Here is an 18,357-nt window from a genome sequence, read left to right as displayed (position 1 = left end):
TTTTTTTTACATAGAAAACACACAAAAAATGAGTAGATAAGAGGGTGCTAAATGTACAATCTCCACTGCGAGAATGTTTCCATCTCCCTTCTGACATGGAGAACAGTTAATTGACCTTGGCAACAGGCAGGCCAATAACCTAGTGGGGGAAGGGTCCCTCTGTTAAGTCCAGAACACAAGCATGAGGAAGCTTGGGGAACTGTGACTAGCTTCACTGCCTCTATTTATATAAGTTCCCATTAAAATGCCAATAGGAAGCAATAGTAATTAATAGGTTCCATTTGCTGAACTCACAAATGAGCCAAAAAAGAGGACTAGATATAGGTCAGTCAATGGCAATCTTTTTTTTTTTTTTTTTTTTTTTGGCAATCTTTCTAAGTATTGAAAAAAAGGTTACATTTTGGAACTGGGATGTTCTTTTTGTTGCTTGTTGCATCTTACTCTGCAAAAATCCTCTCCTTGGCCTCCCCCTTGAGCTTTTCCTCCAACAAGCAAATTAGTGGAAGCCATTCATTTATAAAATTTAAAGTGAATTTAATATGACTTGATTGGAGCATTATCTTCTGACAAATTTCAGGCTTGACTTGCATAACCAATAAAGTCTATATCACAGTTTTTCTCTGAAAGAACTTTAAAGCATCGTTAAAAACTCAGCAGCTGTAATGACCTCCAAAATCATCTAGTCAAACCTTTATCTAGTGTTGCAATCCCATCTACAACATTCCTGATAGGGTTAAACAGTCCTTGCTTAAACAAAAGACATCCATAATCCTCTCCCAGGCAACCTCCACACACGTGGAAAGTGATCAAATATCTGGAATTACCCTTTCCTTTTCTCTCCAAGTCAAGACACTGCCAGGGCAGAACACAGAGGTTATGGGATTATAAAGGTCATATTTGTCAGTTACAAAGTGAAGTGTGGCCATGTACAACTTCTCCTAAAGAAGAGGGACATTATGCCAATAAAATATTGCAAATGCAGCAGTAAACTGCTCAATGGAATACAACAAACTACTCAACACAAAATCTCTCACCTGTCACCTACACTCACAGGCAAGGTAGATCTCTGGAAGAAAACAGTCCCTTAGGCCTAAAGAACCAATATTATACAACTGAAGTTAGGGCTTTATGATAACTCTTCAGTACTTCAGTCCAGGAAATGACTTGTTGAGTAATGATCAAAAGTCTGCAGTAAACAACCCAGCAGCGTGGTATAATGTCATAGATTAAGAGCCTCCTTATGCAATAACTGAACAAAATGAGTACTAGACACTGAAAAAATCGTTCAAGGCAGCATTGGATCAGTCTTGTCTCCTGGCAGCCACAAAAGAAAGCCAGATGCCCTGTGCCATGCATTTCAACATATGATTGATGACTCCAGCCCTTTCCAAATAGCATCTTTGGAAATGGTGTGCTGTGGCTCTGACCAATTCTTTTTCTCACGCTGATCTCATTCACATAAATCTCCAACATGAATCAACCAGGGTAGTGGTGCTGAAGGACAAGCTTGGTAGACTGGGCAAGGGATATCTGTTTTGTCATCTTAAAGTGCCCTCCTCCCTGGAACCAGGAGCATCTTCAGATACCACCTTGGTCACCTTAGAAAACTGCTGGACATTTATGGTTGACTTTCCTGCTACTTTACAGTACATATAAGCTGATTCTAGGAGCCATTATTGCAATGGTCACAATGATGGCTCTAGTCTGCCTACGGTAGACACCCACAATATAGTTGAATGGAAAAAACAAAGAATAGCCCGTGCCCTCTTCAGGAGCCACACTGAAGCTTTCATTCATCTCGAAGCTGGAAGTTCAGCTGCCACACAGACTTCAAGGAGACTTCTGTGACTGAAGGTCAGAGTGCCAGAGAGCTATGGTACTCAGACCCAATCCACAGTGCAGTGTTATAGTGCCAGGATTCAAAGCCTTGCTTTGCTACTGCCTACCTACATGACCATGAGCAAATGACAGCCTCTCCGGGCCTCATCTCCACAGCAGAAAGTGGCAATAATGAGCTGGTCTACTGTCTCCCAGTCTTACCGGAAGGTTGAACAGTTTGTGTATGGGAAGCACTAAATGAGTGTCTGGTGTGCCGCAATTGCTCAACTCTGGGGGCCACTGCCACAAACCAAGTGTATGCCAATAGGGCAACCCTGAGAGATGCATACCATTTCTCAGGAGGCACCAGGGTTCAACATTAGTTACTTTATTCCTTCTGGAAGTTTTCCTGGTAGGCTTTTTATCCTTTGGGGCTCTCATACTGTGGCAATTACAGGAGAGGATATCCAGAGGGAGGCATCCCTGGGGGAAGGCGATTGAGGATGTGTTTCTCAGCCCCTGTTCTCCTGAGCCACTTTATATGTAGGAGGTAGAGAGGCTCTCCCTGCTCCACCCAACTGGAAAATAGAGCGAAAGCCTTCAGGGTGCAACCACCCCCACCTGCATTTCTTCACAGGGTGCCCTGAGTCTCTGCAGTAGTGGGAGCACTGCACCCTGAGAATGAGAATACAGCAAACGCATGAGAGCTGCCCTCAGACCTGGAGGGGTGTGGCATACGAAATGAAGGACTCACACAGCTCAATGGTGTTTGCAGGGCAACACTGCCGCCAGGAGCTGCAAGTCCCATCTTTTTCGCTTTTAGTTTTTATTAGGACAGATATGCAGTGCATAATCATTACTTTCCTTGTGGGGAGCAGGTATGTGTCCAGATCTTCATTCTTTTTCATCCTCTTCCTCTCTCCCCTTCCCTTCATCTCTTGGTCCCCCTTCCCTTTTTGCAAAAGATCTATCTCCCTGGTTCTTATCATTTATCTTTTATTTTGATCTTTGTTTATATTTTGGGTATCTCTTATAAAATTAATCATGACAGTTCCACTTACATTGTTGGAATTATTTCAATGAACATTGTGGTCTCAAGATACATCATCATTGTGAAAAATGTGGCTCACTATGAGCCCTATTTCTCCTGTTTGTGCCCATACTGAATTGAAGAAGGCTTGTGCATCGTTTGTTTATTCATAAAAATTTTGTCTTACTGTTAAACACTGGAAATATAAAAAGTAAGGCTTAATTTACTGAAGCAAAACCACTAGAATTTCCAGTATCTTTCCATTTAGTTGAAAATTAAGGTATAATAACTCAATGACTTGAATTCTTGCTCTGGAACAATGGAATTAATTTCAGAATTGCCCAAATGGAAAGAAAACAGCTACCCTGAGAGGCAAGTTTCATTCCCTTCCTCTATGGGGACTGGCAGAAGCCGAGTGACAGATCTCTGCTGGGGACACTGAGCAAGGGGTTGACCTAGTCTTGAGTCTCCCTCAGGACCTGCATGGATGCTGGTATTGGCTGCTGAGCCACTGTCCCAAGAACTAATGGGCTACTCTTTTCTCTCACCACCCATTATGTGAGCTCGGAGCCATGGCTACATTTATTCTTGCTCCTGCACATCATTAAAACTAATTCACGTTGAATCATGAAAATTGATCATACTCTGTCTCAGATCTTTGTAGCATTTGTGAGTTTTATATTCAGTTTTAGATTCTCATCATTCAAAAATGGAAGCAATGGATTCTCCTGTTAATGCACAGTAGAAGAATTCAAAGAATCAGTAACTGATGCTAAGAAGCCTTGGTCATCCTTTGTCTCCTTATAAAAATGTATTCTTGCTGTTAAACACTGCAAATCTAAACAGGCATGGTTCAGTTTGCCAAAGCTAAATGAGTAAATAGCCAGTGTCTTTCTACTGACTGAAAAATTAAGGTCTTATAATTTAAAATTTTGAATTTAAGATGCTGCCTTGGAGTCTTAAAACTGATGTATTATAAATCAACACGAGCTTCAACAGTTTTGGACCAGAAATTTGGAATACATTGAAACAGCTTGCAAGATATTAAAGGCTGCTGTCTCCTGAATATGTTATTTCCCTTTTTTCCCCAGTGAGGAAACAGAGCAATTTGTTTATTATCTTCTCAAAATAAACTTGTGAAAGGTAAAAAAAGTGCTTATTTTTCCTCTAAAATGCTGTTTCATTTTGTTCAATCTCCTCAGTAATTCAGTGTAGGCTGCCTTGCTCACTACAATCTTTTCAACATTTTCCTCATGAAATGTTTTAGGAAAAAATAGTGAAATGGCTCCAAAGAATGCAGTGAGGGCTTTTTTTTTGTTGTTGTTGCTTGTTTGCTTTTTTTTTTCCTTTTTTTTTTCTTTTCAAAACACTACCATAATTACCCTACATCATTAAATCTGAAAATTTATCAGATGTAGCAGATATCATTAAGACAATGAAAAAGGGCAATTACATTCATGTCTGGCTGTCTTTTCCCAAATGTTGTTAGATTTATCCAAGGAAAGAGTAAAATAGTAACTGCTAAGCTATTTCCAGGAATAAACGATAGCAATTTGCAAGATAGTGAAAGAGGAGGGTAGGTGACAGAAGGGAGGACTGTGTACTTAGAAATAACAGCAAGGCTTGTCCCCAAAGGTTGCTGTAGCCACTGAACTGTGTTCAGTGGGAAGCAGCTGCAACACATTAAAGACTCCAGATTGTATAGACCAGCTCAACTTGGAAATTTCCCTACCTCACCCCTCGGCACCAAAATGCAACACCATCATTGGAACTCTTTCTTTGAACGTAAAGCCCATTAGAACTCTATTCAGGAAATCCAGGTTCTAGAAAGAGTGAGAACAAACACGCATTTACTATTGTCCATTTTCTCACCTAACCCCCCTCCATCACACCCTGCCAGGCCTACCAAAGCTTGAATTCACTAGCGAGATTGTGGTCAATTCCAAATTTTCACAGCATGCGGCAGAGCAAAGAAACAAAAGGAGGTAAGTCAGAATAAGACACCTAGAAAAAGTCAACGTTGGCACTGCACTTTTTCTTCACATCTTGTCTCTGTATTCATTCAACTTTTTGTTACTGATGTTTACACCTCTGTGATTTTCTCGCTGTTGCTACTGTGAAACGAAGATGTGCACACATATGTCTTCCTCTTTCTAGTTCCTATAAGCACCAGCAAAATAATAAGAATAAGAATGTTAATTAATTCAAGTTCAATGAGGATTTATGACCAGGACCTTTTCCCATCTTCTGTCACTATAGCTAGGCAGGGCGGCTTAACTAAAATATCTTAGAGAAATGCCATGAACCATGAAGTTTCTGACTTGTGTATCATTTATGATGCCTTTGGGGAGCAGGCTCTGCCTAAGAAAACCAAGGTTCAGCACCCCATAAGGTTCTCATTACAAACAGCAATGTGCCAAGCCAGATGCATCAAGGTTGTCGAGCTTTGCAAACTCTGCCCCCAAAAAACACTCTCATAAATTTTGCAAAATATATTGCTTTTCTTTGGATTTTTATGATTATGTTCAATTTAAGGCAACTTACTCCGTACTTCATCATTTACCTTAGGTTTTATGAGTTTTGTGATGTCTGTGGAGTTCTATGAACTTTCTCATGGTTGTGGGTTTTTTTTAACATCTTAAAAACATAAACCCACATAGTTTCAGCCAGCCATGAATTTAAGACCTCCCCTTTTTTCTAATTTTGCTAAGCAAGTGCAGACCAGACAAGTTATGAAGCTTCTGGACCAACTCACTTTTCCACCTTCCATTAAGTCAATGAGCCTCCTATTGAAAGACAGAAATAATGATGATCAGAGTGGAGAACTCAGTGAGGACCTCAACATTGCACTTGTATTTTGGGGTGACCCTGTAAGGCAGAGCAAGATACACAGTCCTAGCGCAGCCCTTGTTGCTTTCACAGTACAAAAAGTCTCCCCCACACCTTTGGGTCAAGGGTAAAGGAATTATGCACTCAACTGGAGCCTAGGCCAAGTTACATTTTGCCTTGTTTTAGTGAATTTGAGTGGTTTTTTGCTAATTTAGTAGTTTTGTTTCATAACAGTATACACTCTGTGTTTAACCACACACCTCCAAAATTCCCTTAAACTTTCCATCTACCTCACCATAAATATGGTGGTTGGTAGTTCTTAATAGTACACTCAAGGCAGAGTAGAACCTTCCTTGAATAAAGCTCAAGAATCCCAGAGGCCTTCCTTGCTAAGTGGCCTGGTGTCATCTAATGAGATAGAACACAGGAGGCCTAAACTTCCTATTCTAATTACAAATACTTGGTGTAGAATAAACTATGAAGACAGGTGTAATCCTTTTCTAAATCACATTATGAGAAGCAGACAAAAATCAAAACTTTATTCAATGTGTCATTTATCCTGGGTGACTAATGCATTATTTTTATGAAGTTAAAATTGAGCTTTGAAAAACTCTGAAATAAATCAAATGTCCTACTTTATGTAATTTTAATAGACAGATCCCATTAGGATTCTCCTATGCATAGCTGTTGGTTAAAATCATTGACCAGAAGACTTAAAAATTAATCAACTGAAGTAATACTGGTTCAGCTGTCATCATTTACTATTAATCCACCTTTAGAATTCACTTTAACTTTTAAGGCCTTTTGAATTAAGTTTATCAAATCTTTATTCTTTGTTCAAGATATAGGAACCACTAAAGTTATTTACTAAAGCCTGTATGGTAGAAATGGGTCATGTGTATCATTTCTCAATTGGCGTTAGAGTGTACAATAGCAGTTCGTTGTAATTTCTGGCTCAGATACTAACAAAAACCCAACAGAAGTGGTTCTCATTATTTTTGTGTGGAGTTTTAACCTTTGCAGACTGAATATATTTCTGCTGTTAAAGTTTAAACTGTTACAGAACCTCAAAATTAAATGGCCAAAAAGCTTATTTGTAGCAAAAGGGATACAGTAAACATTTAACTATTGATTTTTCAAAGATCTGTCATGACTCTTGGGGTTTGCTTTTTCTAGATCTTTAATACTTAGCTATTCTCGGTTTCTGATTAAGACTAAATTTCTTATAAATCCATCAGGTACATACTGTACTGGCCCTCCTAGTATGTAGCCAATGTCTGACTAATTTGGACAACTGAGTGTTTTATAGTCACTGGAATTTCCTAGATGTTTTCATCATTTTTTTTTCTGCCTGTCTCCTGGACCTTCATTTCTCATCGTGAAAAGAATAGAATACATTTAGAGATTTTTTTCCCCACGATGACTTGTATTACTTTGAACTTACCATTAAACTGTGCTATCATCTAATTCTCTATGAAGGCAAGTTGTGGCAGAAAGAGCACAGGCTTTGGGCTCAGAAAACCTAACTTTAAATCAAAGCTCAGCAGCTACTAATTGCATGACGTTGGGAAAGTCAGGAATATACAGTTCTCGGCTCTTTCCACAGGGGTGAGGGTGTCTGTGCTTCAGGGGGCTTGGTCAGTGAGGTCATGTCTATAAATTATATGACGTAGCACCATGTATACATGAGTTCTTTTACTTTATTGAAATATATTTGGCAGAGTTTTAAAAAATCTACATATTTGGGAAATTTTCTGCATATCCTTAGGATGAAATTGTAATCTGAACTTCCAGAGGCATAAATAGACAGTGTGTTTGGTCTAAAAATATATGTTAGGAAGCCCAAATCCTAGGTTAGCTTCCAAAGCAGGAACAATGAAAATTGAAAAGAATAAAGAGACTCAGAAACAAAATAAAGAGATGGAGAAAAGTATTCATAAAAAGTTACAGGTATCTTCTTACCCTCAGCTTCATTCAAGATGAAAACCTCAACTCAGTGCGAGTAATGAATGAAGACAGCTTTTTAAAAAGCCTGAACAATTACCCTTAAAATATTGTGGTAAATGCTAATCTATGTCCCTTGTGACAAGGAAAACATATATTTATCTATCTATACAATAACAAATCTGATAAATTTAGAACTGTTGGGTGAGATTTTGCTCATCAACTCTAAATTCTCAATTGGATTCCTGGCAAGTAAGGTGTGCATAATTTAATTTTTGCAAGTTTAGTGACCCCACTGGGCATTAACTACTGAACTCAAAGCGAGACAACTACCTGTGCCTACACTCCTTGCCATTATGAGTCTAGCTGTTTGCTTAGACCTCACTCTGGTGTCTCTGAGATATCCCTCCACAAATCTGATAGAACAAAAATGAAGCAGATCACTTCATAAGAATCCATTTATCTATTCAACAAACAGTAATTAAATATCTACTTCCACACTTTGTTCTAATCACTGCAGAGGCACAAGTTGATAAAACCAACTAAAACTGCTACTCTCACTGAGCTGAGTTCTTACCAAGTTTAAATTGAGTTCAAGTTTGCAGACCATAAGGTCAAGTTTACAGACCGATCTCCAAGGCACTGAATCTGCTGTTTGCATCAAAGAATAGAGAAATTATATGTCTTTTGTTGGAGCAGATATGTTGTCAGTGATGCTTAATTTTTGGTTAGGAACTTAAAATAAAGGTTGACTTGCACAAAGGAAAATGAATAGCAAAGGCCTCATTGGGCCAGTCCTCTGTAGAGCCCTACAGCAAGCAGGGCTTGTCCTAGGACAGTGTCTATCTCAAGGTATCATTATGGATTAGCTGAGTAGCTAAGGACTCACATGGCCTATATATTAATTCTAGCTCTGCAACATACTACCCGTGTGACCTTGGTGAACTTGTTGAATGCCTCTTTTCCAATTCCCTGCTCTTTCAAATAGTGAAATCAGATGACAAAATCTAGAGCCCATTCCATAAAAAAATCATTATTTTATATTTTATCATTATTATTATATCTTCTCACCTCCTGGACTTAACATTTTGAAGACCTGATATTGTGACTGAATGAATTGAATACCTGAATAATAATACACTCTGAATTGGTGTCATAGTTTATTTCCCTGGGCGAGGCACCAGGAAGACAGAAGTGAAGGACATTCACAATCTTGTCAACAACATGGGTTCACGGAAGTGAGAAAACATGGAGCAGCCCAGGCAGAAGGCTGCTCGGGATGGTATGGAAGAGCAGATGAGAGACATCAGAGCAGACTGGGCTGGAGTATGCAAGTGTGAGGGCTAGAGGAGGATAAAGGATGCCACTAGATGGGACAGCCAACAAAGAATTATTTGGTGGCTAAATAACGAACCATAAACACAGATGTCAATACCAATCAGATAGTACCAAAGGATCAACTCATTTTTCAGGAAAAAGAAATGCATACAATAAAATATTGGTATACGTGTAACAAATAAAAGAGTTAGTTACTTTTCAGAAAAGGAGAATGAGTAAATGAAACAAGAAATTGGGTGCATCTCAAGAAGCACAACATATACTTCTTTGGAAAAAAAGCTATGTTACCTCTAATTGTGCCAATTAACAAATATTTACTTCAATTGTTTCAGAAAAAAACACATTTTCATTTTTTTTCGGGGTGGGATAATGTTTGCTTAAATGCTTCCATAGCTCAGACAGTCAAAATAGTTGTTGAAATTGTTGTGGCTGTCCCTCAGTGGATAGCAGTCAGTGTTAAGGAGGATACGCCACTCACACAGTTAAACATGACTCTGGGAATCACATGATGAATATGAGCTGCTGTCAAATCAGGTAAGTCAGGGTCCGAAGTCAATTGTCTCGCGTTGAGTGGTGAATACTCCAGGTCTTCAAAGTACTGTGAATTTCTGCCTTCCCATTCTTTTGGAGGACTGCACTAATACCATTAAAAGAGAGTCGTGGGCCTTGAGAAGGATTGTTCTACCTGTGCTAGCGCACTTTCTCTCTCTTCCTCTCTGGATTCCTATTTCACTTTGTAGTCTGTGCCACTTTTTTTTTTTTTTTTTTTTTGGCGGAACCGGGGATTGAACTCAGGCCCTTGTGCTTGCCAGAGAAGCGCTTATTCCACTGAGCCATCTCCCCGGCCCCCTAAATATATGGACAGTTTTATGACTTTTTGTGTGCCACATTATTTTCCCAAATGTAATTCTGTATTCTATTGTCAAGCCTGAGAGGGCCGGAAGTCATCCTTTATGTTCCCTTTATCTCCCCCTAAAGGTGACTGAACGGTATAGCAACTGGATGCTGGAGCAGTGCTGGTGAGCATAGGGCATGTGTGCCACAGCAGGCTGTTTGTAGCACCAAAAACTCTCAGAGGTTCAGTGTCACTCTCCTAGAGCAAGCCATTTTCCCGGGCTATGCCTCAGTCTCCTCATCTGTAAAATGAGGAGACTGTGCCAGATTATCGTAAGGGCTCCTCCAGCCTTGAATCAGTAGGTTCTAGGAATTGATTAATGTTTACGGACCAGAGCCAAGCATTTTGCCAGCAAATAAATAATAGCTAATTGATGAGACCTCGCTATGGCACTTCATCAGAAACATCCATCATGCTGAATCTAATTTAGTCACTGTGGCTGTGCCGACCTGGCATGAAAACAATCAGTCCCTTTGGAAAATTAATTTGCTAAAAAAAAAAAAAATTTAGTTCACTGACATCCTGGAGAGGGAAATAAAGCCTGTGTGATTACATTTCACATTGTTCAACAGATAGTTAGGTCACCGTGTACATGCTGCTACAGTCTGAAGGTTAAAATGACCTTCTAACGCCGTCCTTCTGCTGGTTAGCTAGATCAAATCTTCTAGGAGCCAAACACTAAGAAAACCTCAGACTCATAGAGAATGTCTTTTCCCAGAAACTGTTAAAGTCTAGATTGCAATTTCAGTGCCGCTATTAGTGTTTTATTTTTTTATTTATACAGAAAACCATTTCAATACTATTTCCAAGAGATGTCTGCAAAATACAAAATTCTGACTCAAGGAATTCAGTTTAATAAAGCTCACCAAGAGAAACAGTGCCTGCTCCTGAGATTTGGTTTTCCCTGAGGAGGACAGACGATGCAAAGAATTATTATTTGGAAATCTAACAAAACAAACCATTCATCGGATGGAAGTAATGTGTTTTTTTTCTTCTTTTTTTCCAGCAAAAGGAACATTAAGGAAATAAACAGATGAGTGATTTTTGAGTTTGTAATGAAAATAAAGCCTGCTTCCTTTGCTTATTCCCCAATGTGTGGCTTTTATGCCCTCTTATACCAGCACAGGCCTATTGAAGAACCAAATCAAACTACCTTAAATCACAAGCTGATTTTCTTTCTCAAATGAAGCAAAATGCACAGGTATATTTCAAAAATAGCATTCCATAAACTAAGCAATCCATAATCAAAATCAGATTCTAGCTGTACTGCCATTGTCAGTTCTGCTTAAATCATGCCATTTTGTATTTAAGCTCTCAGATAATTTTTCTCAGCTCAGTAAGTAGGTAGATGTTAGCAGCTAAGGTCATCCAAAAGATTTACTTTAAAATAAATTCAACAGTTCAGAGCATCACCCTCTCCACGGTGTAGTGTGCCTTGCTTTGAAAATGCATATGAAATTTCATTAAAGTGCAACATAAAAGTCTAACATTAGAAGAACCCAGTGCTGGACCTTTGTTTAACAGTCATGATAATTTATGGTGTGGATCTGCTACAGTTAAGTAGAAAAACAGCCTTCTCATGATGAAATACAAGTCATAAAGCCTGAAACTCAAGGAAAGCTGGAGGAATCCCAACCCTCCAATCACTCATTTCTTCTTCAGAGTTTTGTCACACATTCTTCTTTAACATTCTCCTTTTGAGACACAATGCCAGTCTATTAATTCCTATAACCCTGTGCCTTTAAAGTTCATCTTTTCTGTTATTCTTCCCAGTGCCAACCCTATCTTAGAAGAAGCCATAGAGGGGGCCTGCCCCTTAGCTCAGCTCTTTAAGTGGCTGCTTCAACAAAGCAGTCAGCCTCAGGTTGCTGTGGTTCGATCCCCAGGACTCAAGAGCATGAGTTCTGTTTCTGTCTTTTCCTATCAAGTTTCCCATGTAGCCATCATTTTCCATACTATTTCCTGCAAAATGAGATCAGACTGGTAAGAGACCTGAAAGTAATTGCAAATGATTGAAATACTAACATACAGGCACAAGGGTCAATGTTATCACCATGAGCTACTAAGCTGCTCTCTTTGAAAGATATGTGCATTTGCATGGAATAGTCTTTGAGCCAAGTCTGACTCTAATATCAATCAACAGATGTTAATTGGGTATCTGATGTGACTGTTCTCTGCAGATGACTCACTAGAAGCAAGGTGGGCATGCATCCATAGATAACTCAATGCAAGTGCAATGGTGCTCTGAAGAGAGTATTCTAAGACCGTCAACTTACTGTGCCCAACTTAGGCAAGTCATTCAACCTTTATGAACTTCAGTTCAGTCATCTACAAAGTGCAGCTAATAATAACAATCTTGACAAAACCTCAGGGCTAGCATAAGGATTGGCTCAAATAAAAGATGTGGTAAAGTACAAAGCTTTGGCAAAATGCATTACCAACTTCTTACCACCAGATCTGAGGCTTCAAATCAACCTGAAAATTGTACCATGGTTTTCTTTATGTGAAAATATCAAGTCTTCAAGAATGAGCATACAAATTTAAATAGGCAGCTCTCAAGCCCTTTAGTTCTCATATCTATCTATCTATCTATCTATCTATCTATCTATCTATCTATCCATCCATCCATCCATTCATCCATCTATCCATCCATCCATGCATCCATCTTATATCCAGGTATATTAATTAAAAGCCTTCCATAAAAGCAAGCATTGAGAGTTTATATTAGTACATAAATTATTCTCTTCAAGAGCACAGAATTCCTTAGCTGTCCAATTATATTATAAGGTCACAGGTTATTTTTTCACAAGTATGATATATGCAGGCTAATGCATTTGTTTCTTTGAGAACAAAATACCAGGACCCATGCAATACAGAATAGTCAGAGATTTGATGGCAAAGTATCTGATGTAGAAATGGGGATATTGTATGTGGATTTCTGACTAAGTCCCTCCACCTACAGGCTGTGCATATTTGGCAGGTCACATAATGTCTCGAGGGTTGAGTTTGTTCATCTGTAAAATGGGAATATCAGCTGCAATTCTAACTCACAACAATGAAAGGAGATGGAATATGAAAATTGTTCTACATGTTGCAAAAGCTCAGAATCAGAATGACCTTGGTTCATGGTTCAGGCTTGAGGTCAGCTCCATCTGGGCTGAAATGCGGACTGGATTTCCTAGTAGCAGTAATCTCTAAAAACAGAGATTATACCAAGATGTATGTCATGAAGTCCTTGAAAGTGAGTTTGAGTATGTGAAGCATTTAGTCCAGAGCTTGGAGCACAGAGTTAATACTGAAATTATGGTAGTGGTAATGATGTTAATGAGTTCTACCACAGACGGAGTATGTGCAAGCCCCTCCCAACAGTTCCTCCAACTTGTGGTCTTGAGCTCTTTCATCAGCAACATATTTCTTTCCATTTATCAGTAAACAAGTTTTAAAAATCTCTCTCCCTTTATCCCGTAGTAATCACAAAAAGAAAGACAAAATTAAAAGTGAAATGTAATCACTGTGCCGGTTGTTTTGTCTACTTGAGAAGCTAATCAAGTGCATAGTGGTCGCCCTCTTTGGGGAATGACCTGCAGTTAGATGCACTGAGGATGACAGTTTCTGGGTCATTCCAGAGATGGTCACTTTATTGGATGTTTTAGAGTTCTGAAATCATGTTAAATATGTGCAAATTCTGTATGCGAGAAGGAATCATAGTAAGAATAATGGGCATGAAATAAAGGTTCAGTACATTTACAACCATTTTTATTCAACAATAATTAGCATGTTTAAATATAATATAATTTTATCCACCTACAAAATGCTTAAATGTTTGGAATCTCATTTATGTCTATAATGACAGATTCATTTTTGAGGCAGTCATTTTCGATCTTGATTTGTATATTTTAAAGTTGTTAAATGCTTGACTGAATCATTAGCAAAACAATTCATGTATCATTAAACTGATTTCTAGCATGAGATAATTTTTTTCCTTGCCCAATAGATGTGCGTCTTAAGATTTACTGAGGTAGCTTTTATTCCTTACTGTTCTGGGGGGGGGGCTGTTCAAGAATTATAGAGACCTTACCACCAGATAATTTCACCATCTTAATATCTGCATCCCCCTTAAGAAACTCAAGCCAAAATTGTTTGCTGAGTGAATATTAAAACACTGAAAAATACATTATGTCCCTGGGGAGGGGGCAGGACAGGCTATAGCCCTTCTCCATTTTAGTGGATTAAAGAAGAAAAGAAATGAATGAGGGCAGGGAAGGAAAAATTCCCGGACTCTCTGGGCCCCCATTGAAAAGAGGACTCCATGGCACCCCCACCCCCAGCCTAGCACACACACTGCAGTCTTAATGGCCCCACACTGGCCAAGACTATGCTTCCTCTATTGCCCGCACCCTCCCATGCATGACCAGACTGCAGCTCTGGAGGCCTGCGAAGACCTGTGCCGGGGCAGGCGGAGGGCAGCAGGGTTGCTGCCTCTGTGTACGGTAAGGGGCTGGGCTCTGTTGGAGCTAGCACAGCTCACTTTTGTCTGGAGGGCAGAGCTTCCTTCCCTGGCTCCCAACAAGGGCCAGGAAAACTGGGGACAGTGTAGGCTATCGGGGCAGCCCCTGGGGGCTGCTTCTCCCAAAGATGAGAAGCCTGGCCAGCACATGGCCCCTTTTCAACCTTGCCAGCCCCACACAGACCTTTGAACTTTCTATTTATGTAACAGTCCCGTGAGTGTAAGTCTCTTCCTGTATAACTGCCCCTTTGCAAGGTCCCCTCTAATTAGGCTACTTGTGAGACATCACATAAAAACGACACACAATTGATGCTGTCTTTCGCAGTGAGAAGCCGGCCACTGTCACAATCACTTAACTACCATTTTCCCTAGGACTATTTGCATTTTGGTTTTACTATCATGGTGGCTTTCTTTTCATCTTTTTTTATTTATAAGAATTTATCCCTTTTTGTATTTCCTTCCTTCCCTCCTTCCTAATTAAAAATAAAACAGATGAGCATCCCATAAAGAATCCTGGCCTGTTACAAAGCAATACTTCATCAATACTGGAGGGCACTACTTACAAGACTGGAAACCTGTATACTTTGTAGGCTGTCTGAATTTGTTTTTTTGTCCCTCTTAGGTAGGGATTAATGACTTTGCTGGTAAACACACCAAAATCTAGCCACGTGATCTCCACACACCTCCAAATTCATTTATTTGATGACCATAGGCAAGTCTACTGAATGTTTTAAATGATGAACTTTGATTTTTTTTTCTTTCCCCTTTTTCTCTCTTTGAGAGCAAATCATCTCCCTGGTGCATTACAGACATCTGTGCCTTCCTTTGCCTTCACAGAATGGTTTATATTAAATTCAAACTCAGGTGAACATTGCTCATTCATCTAGGAATCTTAAAGAATTTGAGCTCTGGCCCTTTAATCGAGACCAGAGCATGACCCATTAAGATATGTTTGCAGTTGGTGAATCCAGGGAGATGCTCCATTAGGAGTGTGAGCACTCCCAGATACTGCACCTACCTGCACACTGCAGCGTCATGCGTCGCCTATTCTTCCCATTTGCATTTGCACTAACAAACGTGCGTGTTTGTAAGTGTGCATGCACTTTTTTGTTTACTAGGGTCAGTGTTTGCAAATAACACGTATGCAGTGTATCCACTGTCTTTGTTCATTATGTCTAGGAAAAGGAGTTTGTTTTGAAGCTGTCTTGTTTCACTTACTGTCAAACACTTAGGCTTAGAGAAAGCTCCGGGCTTGTTCTACAAGTGACTATTAGGAATAGGTTCAATGTAAACATAAAGGAGCTTCTTAACTTTGTAGGGGGTCTTTCCCTCTTTGGTCCTCCTGAGGGTTTCAGGGGAAGGGATGTAGTCACTTTCAAGCAGCTACTTACTCTCAGAGAAGGGCAGTAAACATCTAATGAATATGTAACCACCATCCTCTCGATGACCAAAGAGAGTTTCAAAGATACAGATTTCCATTGAAGACAATGTCAAGCTCTTCAGTTCACTCACCATTGTTACATTTGTGTTTCTTTCTCTACTTGCATGTACAAGACACAGAGGCAGAACCACATTAAAATGTTCATAAACATAGATGCACAACGAAGCTGGCCTGACACAGTTGAACAGTAAGGACAAATTGTCCTGGATCATTTGCACAGAAGGGAGCTGCAGGCTTATTTGTGCATACCTGATACACTAATTCCTCAGTATTTTACATTATACCCACCAAATGTCCAAGTCTACATTCTCCTTAACTGATAAGGCACAGTTACAGTTCCAGAGGAAAAAGCACTTGGGGGTTCTCTTTAAGAATAGATAGCCACCCAGAAGGGAAAAGGCTCATATCTTCCAGAAGACCAGAAATCAAACATAAAAGAACCCACCTCCTTTAAATATTCAGCTGCATGTGAGTAAGATTAAACTAGAATTAACACAATAAATATGTGTAAAAACTGATACTGTGTATGTGGTTTACATTTGGATTCCCCCCATGTGAAGTCAGTTATAACAATGTCTGTCAAATTAATAATTTTATCTATGCAACATATTAGGCAAATTGCATGCAAATAATAATGCTGTGGTTATCAGTTGTCTGCAAAATAAATTAGTGAAGCAGAGTAAAGGTTTGGTGCAGGACCATGATATTTCACTGAACAATGATTTTATTGCTATATTTACTTTTAAATCACAGCATAATTATTTTTAATGTAACATTAAGTCTTTCTGCAGAACTCATACAACTCTGCATGGGTTTAAACATGCCTTGAAGATTAATACTGATACACTGTAATTTGTGCTTCAAAGATTTACCTGGAATTGCTGTAAAATAAAACATATTTAAATTCAGATTATTTTGGGTTTGCAATTAAAGGAGCTATGAGTGGCACGTGAAGCTATTGGCCAAGCCTATGGCCCTCTTTAAAAGAAAGAAATTGTCTAAAATATCGCATCACCAAGGGAAGTCCTCATAAAAATGCACAGCATTCATAGCCAAGGCTGCCGCTAGTAGTTGAACATTGCAAAAGATTTCGCACTGTTGGTGGGTACTATCGATTAGATTATTCTAACTACATTTAAAAGGACTAGAGCCAAGAGTGCAATTTTAAGGCGCTGCTGCCGCTCCCTACCACCCCATTTAATTCCTTGGCTGTAAGGAAAACTGATACGTTAAAATGTTCAGACAAATAAAAATCAATAACGTTATGGTAGAGGTGAAGTTTTTAAAAAGTTAATAGGTGTATCAGCATTTATGCATGCGCATCTGAGTATCACACAAGGAGTTAACAACTTTCTGGCTCCCAATCACCTCTACATCATCTTTTAAAATCTGTGAACGTCAAGTTCAGGATATTTTGTGAAGACCAGATTAAACCTTTGAATCCTTGTGTGTCTCTTGAAAACCTAGAGCTGCCTCCCAGTGGGAGGCCGACGAGGGTCTAGCCGGTAATTAAATGTGCATTGAAGTCGGAGCAACGGACTTCAAAAACCTTCAGTCTTGAAAACCAATCTCAGAAGCGGACCCCAAGCCAGGGTCCGTCGCGCGGTGGTACCCGAAAACACAGCTAGGCGCTGGAGTGCCCGGGAACTTGGGCTGGGCCGGCCTGGGGGAAGGTGCGTGTGCCACGCCATGCATCGCCCGCCGGGATGGAGGGGTCGGCAGCGAGGGCAGTGGTCGCCCAGGCGGCGGAGGGTGCTCAGTGGTACCTAGCCGCTGCCTTTCCTTGAGCCCGGGCACCTGGAAAGTTGAGGCATTTCAGGCGGTCAGCATCTAGGGCGAAAAGAGGCCGTGCCCAAGAGCTGCTGGCGAGAAAAGCCGGACGGAGGTCTTGCAGCTGAGCCCCCAGGTGGGTGGCACCGAATCTGATGCGGGCCAGATGCAACTCTCCGGACTTGGAGCGCAAAGCGACGCTTCTGCCCGCATCTCTCAGTATCTCCGCACCTCCCCCCACCCGGACACCCGACCTAGGAGTCACTATGGCAGGGGCCAAGGGTGACCGAGAGCAAGTGTGAGGGCACCTGGGGTGCCCCCCGCGACAGCTAAGGCTCCTTTTAACAAAGGCGAAAAGCCCAGACCCCATCGGGGCCCCACTCATCAAAGGGGAAGGCAAAAATCAACACCTACCACTGCTGCTCCAAGTCCCAGTCCCTGAAAAAGTCGAATAGATCCATAGCGGCCGGGTGGAGGTGGCTGGCGGGCGTCAGTCCCTGCTCGCTGCGGGTCGCGCGGCTCCGGGTGGCGCGGCGGGCTTGCTGCCCTGGGCAGCCTGGCTCTCTGGCCCTCCGGTCTGGCTAAAAGTGCCCGGGCCGCATTGGCAGCGGCGGCGGGCGCTGGAGGTGCCTGGTCCTGCGCTCTGGAGCGGGGGCGGAGGCGGCACAGGGCGGGCAGGCGCCGGGTCGCCCGCTCGAGTCTGCTCGCTGCAAGACTGCCCAGCGCCCCAAGGCTGCGGCGGCGGCAGCTGCGAGCCGCGTCCGGAGGGGCCGCCCGCCTGGCAG

General features: G+C 40.8%; 1 protein-coding gene across 2 annotated transcripts in view; it reads right to left on the bottom strand.

Moving 5' to 3' along the window:
- Positions 1–18,312, bottom strand: part of Aff2 (AF4/FMR2 family member 2) — a 546,136-nt gene extending 527,824 nt beyond the window's left edge. For both annotated transcript variants that reach the window (XM_023703816.1, XM_023703817.1), the window contains exon 1: positions 17,987–18,312. In XM_023703816.1, coding sequence (XP_023559584.1) covers positions 17,987–18,033 — 47 coding nt within the window. In that variant the 5' untranslated portion in view covers positions 18,034–18,312. The remainder of the gene's footprint in view (positions 1–17,986) is intronic.
- Between the last annotated feature and the right edge of the window lie 45 nt (positions 18,313–18,357).

The sequence above is a fragment of the Octodon degus genome, unplaced genomic scaffold (genome assembly GCF_000260255.1).
Source record: "Octodon degus isolate 3935 unplaced genomic scaffold, OctDeg1.0 scaffold00181, whole genome shotgun sequence".
Classification (NCBI taxonomy): Eukaryota; Metazoa; Chordata; class Mammalia; order Rodentia; family Octodontidae; genus Octodon; species Octodon degus.
This window is presented reverse-complemented; position numbering and strand designations above follow the sequence as displayed.